This window comes from Aquila chrysaetos, chromosome Z (assembly GCF_900496995.4).
Source record: "Aquila chrysaetos chrysaetos chromosome Z, bAquChr1.4, whole genome shotgun sequence".
Lineage (NCBI taxonomy): Eukaryota > Metazoa > Chordata > Aves > Accipitriformes > Accipitridae > Aquila > Aquila chrysaetos.
The window spans coordinates 57,342,280-57,349,978 of NC_044030.1; the positions used below are offsets into that span (position 1 = coordinate 57,342,280).

The window sequence follows — 7,699 nt, forward strand, 5'->3', positions numbered from 1 at the left end:
TCTTCGTGGTGCCAGGCAGCGAGCTGACTGAGGAGGAAATAAATGTCCATCAGAAAGTTCCTACCTTATGGAAATGATAACTGTGGCAATCATGCATTACATATCTGTAATGAAGTCTTTGTCCACATCAGTTCAATGGGATCAGGACTCTATCACAAACTTATGTGGACCATGATTTCAGCTGTGAATTTGAGATGGGTTGTGTACCTGGGATTTTCAGATGCTCAGCATGTTTCAGGATGAGGCTCTGTATGTGATAAAGAGCAAGAGCTTCTTGCTTTTAGAAGAGATTCTTGCAGTATACAGCTATTTTATCATATTTTAAAGTATTTCACTTTCCTCAGGAAATAATGCTGTCATGCCATACAGAGAAGTAACTGTTTATTCTGTATCTTGACGTCATGGATCTTGGCTATAGTGTACTGATTCAAAGAAACACAATTAACGTAACCTTGTGCATGTGTGTGTTTTAAATAGTTTATTAAGAGAGCAACTGATACAATCCAGAGTTGCAGTCCTGAGAAGAAATGCCAGAACTTCATCAGCCAACCTGTTTGCCGTTTTAATTTTTCCAGTGCTGCGTGAAAACACAGAAAACTGATACTACAGGTAGTTCTCTAACAGATAATCTCGAATGAGGGGCCAGCTATGGTCAGGGTCTAGGGCCTGAATTGCATATGGTTCCATGTTATCCTACATTCAGCAGTAGTGCAGATTTTCTTGGGCATGGCACCATGTGAATAAAGGGAAGAGCTCCTGATACCAAGCTAGGAGATTTTGCTGTATCATGTTTGGGCTCCAGTTCAAAGACCTCTGCACTGTGACCTGATGCACTACAGACGTGGACAAAGACATTTAGAATAGTGCTAAATAACTGAGGCGAAGAGAGCGATGTATGCTCTGTTCTACTCTTTCCTGTTTATGGCTCTCCGTTTTGTAAGATGGATATTTATGACACTGAATTGTAAGCAGAACATGTATCTAGGAAAGTTGAATTATTTTTCTGTGCTCTCTTTCCATCTTAAAAAAATTATTTGGGGGTTCATCAGTTAATGAAAGTGCTTTGTGCACTTCCCGTGTTCTTTCTGCAAGACAGTGGTTAACATACCAATGGGTCAAAGCTTGTAAGACTTTGCTAGACAATATTCTTTTGCTTAAGTAGGGAAGAGGATGTGACTTACAGTAGCTCAACCCCAAGGTAAGTAGTTTTTCTGGCAGATTTCAGGGAGCAATAGTCAAAGTTACCGCCAGATCATTCTGCATGGGGAACAGGATGCTGTGAGAAAGGCACAAATAGTGAATGAGCACAGAGCAACGTGAAAGGACATCTTAGCATGTGTCTTGAAAGGTCTCACCAGCTGGCTTAGACCACTATAGGGTGAAATGGTTGTTTCTGGTAACTAGTCTGATTCAACAGTAAACTTGCACAGTGTGTCTTATTGCTGGTTGAGAGAAAAGTTTATTTTAAAAGCATTTTTAAAGGAGGCAAAAACTGTCAATAGCTATGTAGCTTCTAAGTCAAGTTTTGGATGGCTATTGTTTTTTCTTTCATTTTATTTTATTTTACTGCAGTTGATTCTTAAATGTCAGGACTGAACATTTAAAGATTGCCAGGTTGTAAATTCCTAACATGCTTTCCAGTCTGACTCAGTTTTGTTGCAGTTAAACTTTTAAAGAAAAAAAAGATTGAAATGGTCATCTTGCAGCTAGGGCTGCAAAGTGCCCACAGCCCCTGCAAAAGACAATGAAATCTGTGAGTGTTCAGCCTCCCTAGAGTGAGCAGAGTCTGCAACTTGTGCTTGCTGTGGAAGACGAAGAATGTTTCTGCTTTTTATTTTTCTTTCTCCGCCCCCCCCCTCCCCCCCCTTCTTTTATGTGAAATCAAATATTCTTTTTTCATGGAAGTTTTCAGACACAACACTGACAAGTATTTCAGTGCTCTTTCATGAAACTATTTGCCTGATCTAAACTTTCATTATGTATGTGAAAACTAGGCATTTATCTCATTGTGTGTGCACACAGAAGTGTCTTGCAAGACTACTAAATAAAATGCAAAGACCATTCACTCACCATTGTTACCTAGACCTCCCCATTAGGTCTCTTCTGAGTTCCCGGGTGCAGGTTCAGACTGTCTTTTTCTGTCCATAGTCCTGGCCTATTCTCATGCTTTTAAATATTGAGTTTTCTGTTTGAATTCAAGCACATCTTATGCATGCCAACATTTGTATGTTTCTTCATGGAGACCACAGAAATTAGTCTCAAAGGAAAAATAATCAGAATCATGAAACTCCTAAATCATGCATCCTTCCTCTTGCTTGGCAGAAAATCAGTTACATCACAGAAAGTGATACAGCATGTTTTCCAGTGCGTCCTTCTCTTTTCTCCATCCCTATTATTTATGAAATGCATTACCTGTACATACACACTCAGTGCAGCTTTAGCAAACAATGGTCCCATGTGCACAATTCCATAGGAAAGTTAATGGAAATACACCTAGCTCCTAGCCACAATCCAGAAAAAGTTTGCCAAATGCCTTATGTTCATAACATGTTTCGAAGCATAGACTATCACTGTAAAGGGATTTGAGGTTGGAATGTTTGTTTGGGTTGGGGTGCAGAACTGCACCAATATAAAATTTTTATTTTTAATATACTTTTTATTCATAAGTCAAAACTAGATGCCCCATGCAAGGCATTTCTAATTGCTAGTAATGAATGAATAGGCCAATAGTTATGTTCAGGTATCATATAATACCCAAGATATTTAGACATCGCCCTCTCAAATATCGATGGGTTCTGATTCCATGTTTCATGCTTCCCATAAAAGGATCTTCTCTGCTTATAATCTCCTATTGTCTGGGATATCTCCTTGATCCTTTCTGAACTGTTAAATGGTACCCAAAGGCCTTTTGTCATATGCTGCTCACCCAAACATCCCATTACCTTTAGGGAGGGAGATGAGTTTTTAATCCTGTCAACTAATTTGCTTACTGCTCATGGTTTGTTGCTGCTCGTGGACATCAGTAGATCCCAGGCATGAAAGCTGAATGTGTGGTATAAATATGCTTTCCTAAGTACACAGTATGGATGTACTGAGGCTAATTCCTGAACATGTGGAAGGATGAAATTGAGCTGGCTGTCCCTGTAACTATCCAGATTAGGATACTTTATTCTTTCCTAGTACTAAATGCTCTTTGAAGTCAAATCTGTGAACATTTATTATCACTGAAAGTAACAAGGTTTCCTCCTTTTTTGTAATATCCGAAAGAAAATAAACAGATGCCTACGGGGAGGGGAGTCATTTAAGTTCTTGAATTGTAAGCCAGTATCAGCAGTATAGAGTTTATATATAGAAGATGCATTAAAAGATGTTTTTCAATCCCTCTTTTCACCTTTTTTCCTTGTTTTCTGATGTTGATGTTTTAAGGGTTTAGGCAAGGTTCTGTTGTTTCTTTTTATTGATCTTTCTACACTAAAAGGAAATTCAGCTGGAAGGACTTTATCACATGGATGTTGGTTAACTAGACTGGCTAGAGGAGACAGCCCTGCACATCAGCTTTTTTTATTGACAGTAATGTCTCTGGAATAAACTTGAGACACAGGAAATTCCTTAAGATACTCTCTGAGGTAGGGGCTCATTTTTCTGACAGTGGCTTTTTGTTATGACTTACCATAACATATTCTTCATCAGGAGAATAGCACACCAGCCCTTAGGCAATAAGCTGTTTGCTAATAAAATCGTCAGAGACTGTATCACTCCTAGGCCTACAATTTCTATATAACACCTTAGAGGTAATGCACTGTCTTTTTCCTTTATGCATGAAAAGAGAGTGGTGAGAACAAGGAGCCAAAGCAGTGGCAGAGAGGAGCTTGATTCACAGTTTTTCTTAAAAGAAAGATATGTATATATTGTAATACTGAATTTATAATGGTTTCATTTGTGACATATACTCTAAGAATATACTACAGAAAACAGAACTAAATGCATACCACAGTCTTATACCTGTGAAAGCCATCCTTCAGACTCTGAGCAAAATCTCCAAAGCTTAGACTTAGCAGCAATTTTTTAAGGAGGAGAAAAGACCTTGCTTCCATGAGAAAAATATTCAGGCCAGCCTACTGCAGAACATCTGTTTGTGCCTCTTAGATTGCATACATGTCCCTGTTTTACCAAGACAAGTGGTTTTAGTTATATAAGTACATATTTTGGCATGTACTTCAATGTGAATTTACTCAGTGCTTATATGCCTCTCTCCAATGTCACTTAAGGAACAAAAACCAACTGAAAGAAAAAAAAAACTGATGGGGATCTTTCATGTCATGTAACACACTGGTCTTAGTTCTCTTCCATGTGGACTCATTGCTACCAATGAGTGGGTTAGACTCTCACCCTGTCCTTACAATGGGCAGGCCCCATGGATCATCACCTAACCACCCTTCTGAGTCTCATTATCGCCCCACTATTAGCCAGCTGTCTTGGCATCAGTGACAGACCCTCAGATTTTATTCAGACCTTACTTGAGTAAACTTCATTTATTTTGAATTAAGCATTTTCTTAGATTTTTCAGGCAGCAGCCCAGTGTGAAATCTGGAGAGTACCAGTTCAGACAGCAGGACTGCAGAATAAAGGGAGAAATTTTCTGAAAAATTTCAGCTTCTAGCCAGTCAGTGCCTCTCACAAGTCATAATGGAATCAGGATGTCCATGTTGCAGATTGTGTTTGGAATTAGTAGCAACTGGAGCAAGTCTTAGGGAGCTTCATATCAAAGCTGCTTTATTGGTGGAAAATAATTGAAGTCCTGGTGCTACTGCAGTCAAGGTTTTTATCATTCTCATGGCCACAGTTCCACATGCTATCTCTTGTAACTCTGTCCAAGTCTCTTACTGACCACTTTCTTCTCCTTGTTGTAGGTTTTTATGGGCAGCTTCAGACTTTCTGCCCTCCACATTATGCTGACACTCAGAAGAATGTACATCATGGTGTTTCTTGCAATGTGGTTCCTCCTTTTGAAGACTGCTTAGTTCCCACATCAGCAGGCCAGGCAGGGCTTGGCATTTTCCATCGAACTTTTTCAGCTCATTCAGGTATTACAGGTAAATGACAGCTGGGGACTTTGTGGATGGTTGTGTACAGTTTGTGGACTTTGACAGATATGCTTGAGCTGTGTATGTGACTAGGACCTGTCATGACAGGCTTGACTCTTCACAAAGAGAAGATGTTTTTCAGACCTTTGTGGAGTAGTTGGCCTTGGGACCCGATCACCATGGGTCACAGTAACATCTGGCCTCTGTGCAGACTGCACACTGTTGAGGGCTTGTCAGGGTACTAACCTCTGGGGCTCAGACAGTCAGTAGCTCATGTATTTGCTTTGAAATACAGTCCATTGAGCCCTGTGTGATATTTGCCCAGCTGCTACACTCTGCTCTAGTATTGTAGCAGGTACCCAGGATGATTCAAACCACTGATTTTTCTTTATGTGTGTTTGATTTTTCTTAGTCTTGAATTTTATTTATTCACATTTCTGTGATAAGAACTGCCTGGGTGCATGCTTTTCTGTGCACACTTGACTTAGTCTCTGCCTAGCTGAAAACTATATACAGGGCTTGCATGCTGCTCTGGAAGGGTGGAAGTTACTTCTGAGCGGAGGATCAGCACAAGAGAGTGGGCCTAATCTTAGGGCCTAAGCACAAGTGATGCCCAAGTCTTTTATTGTCCTCCCACACAGGATGATTTCACTTAACATTTATTGTGCTTTGAAATCTCTTTTACATCTTGGTCTTTCAGTATTGCATTAAAAAGCCAAGGCACCTGTAACATCTAACAGGCATCTCACGGTATGTGAAGATGTAATCCAAATGATGGGAATTTTCTGCAAACAGTTACTCTTGTGCTTACTACTATCACTTGTAGAAGTTAGTAATTTCTGCTCCAGGGTCTGCTTTACAGCAGATGAGTTCTGCAATACTTTATTGGCTCTTATCATATGTTGGGTATGATGAAATTTCATAAGCAAGCATGAAGTTTATTTTTAAAATTATGACAAATTTTGCACCCATTAAATGGGCAAGTGTTAGTTGTGATGAAATTTGCCGTACTTCAGACTTGATTCTGCCAGAACTGAGATTTATCCCTTGGTAAGCAGTAAGTTATGTAATTATTAATTTCATACATATGTTGTCTTGTTTGTTTTGTTTGTCTATTTGGTTCAAAGCCATTTCCAGTTCTGTGCATAAGTATTAGGACATTCTCCATGATATAGTTATCCTAGTTAATTAATTATTTTTGTATTTTTTCCAGTTTATGACTTTCCAGCAGGGTCCACGGGTATCTTTGGTGATTCAGCTCGCAGCATGCCAGAGGATAGCAGTTTTCTACAAATAAATGCTGTGGATCATTGTTCTAGCCAGCTTTCTTCTGTCTACACTGAAGGCTAAAGCAATATAAATCTAGTTACGAGAACTTTATTCCATTTCATCTTGCCCATCTGATATTTCTCTACAAAATTTTTCTCTCCATGAAACTGCCATGTATGTATGGGGATATGGGTTGATATACATACGTAATGGAGAGGAAAAAAAGCAATCACCGAGCATTCATCATGTAATCAGCAGTCAACTGAGAAGGAGAAGGTTTGGAGAAAGCAAGCTTTGCCAAAACCTTAGCAATTGTTTATTTTCTTTTCATCTGTGGCACAGCAACTCTACTTTTTTTTGTTCTTTCTTCTTTTAATTTCTCAAAGGGAATTCACAAACTGAATAAGGCAACTGCTTGTTGGCTGTAATCCTTTCAAGCTGAATGCATGGACTTACTGAAGAACACAGCTTTAGAAAATTCCTTTTTTAAAAAAAAAGGAAAAGAAGTAAAACCAGAGCATACTGCAAACATTTCAAAGGCACACAGCTTTTTGCACAACTTGTTCGCATGTGATGCTTCCAAAGTTAAACACACACCAGCATCAAAAAGGGAGAGAAATTAGACATACATCCTGGCACTACCCATTGGAGGCATTGGTGTGGCTTCTTTTTGGAGCCAAAGATCATTGGTACTGGATTTCTTACGGGCCTCGGTTTAGGTGTCTGTTCCTTCCCTCTGTATTTTAAGCCATACAATATGGCCATTGCTATTTTTCCAATATTTCTTCTGACCCAGTGCTTTATGCAATGAATAAGAAGGGTTAAGTGCACTACATGAGAAGGTACATAGACTTTAGCTATATTTAGCACAGCAGCTAGATAAGAATAAGTATGCTTTAACTTTCTGTTGATTTTTAATTATATTGTAGAGCTTTATTGCTGTATGTGCTATAGTACTCCGTAGGAAGGTTTAAAATACCCTGTAGAAAAGATTATTCCTTAAATTCCACAGATTTTTTTAAAAGCAATCTGTACTGATTCAATTAAATTTTTGTTGCCCTAACATTTTTCAGTTCCATAACACATTTTCAGGAGGAAGACCTACTCTTAAGTTTGCTATGTTCCCTCTGGTTATTTAGAGATGTAAAACTGAACTGGTTTGGTGGGTTTGATTTTTCTACTCAATGACAGGCTCTGGACCTTGAATTTAGTCCAGGATGCAAGCAAATGAGGTTGCCCTTTATGAAAGGTACAAGGGAATGAATTAAAAACAGTATTTTGCGGTGGAGATGTGTCATCACTATGATCCTATATACCTGGGAGCAACCCTTACATTACGTAAGACT

The 7,699-nt window shown here is 39.0% G+C and overlaps 1 protein-coding gene across 1 annotated transcript in view; it reads left to right on the forward strand.

Annotated features, from left to right (window-relative positions):
- Positions 1–7,130, forward strand: part of GLIS3 (GLIS family zinc finger 3) — a 177,840-nt gene extending 170,710 nt beyond the window's left edge. Inside the window, exons 9-10 of the mRNA XM_030005895.2 lie at positions 4,911–5,093; positions 6,298–7,130. Of these exons, the coding sequence (XP_029861755.1) occupies positions 4,911–5,093; positions 6,298–6,434 (320 nt within the window). The 3' untranslated portion in view covers positions 6,435–7,130. The remainder of the gene's footprint in view (positions 1–4,910; positions 5,094–6,297) is intronic.
- Positions 7,131–7,699: the final 569 nt, after the last annotated feature.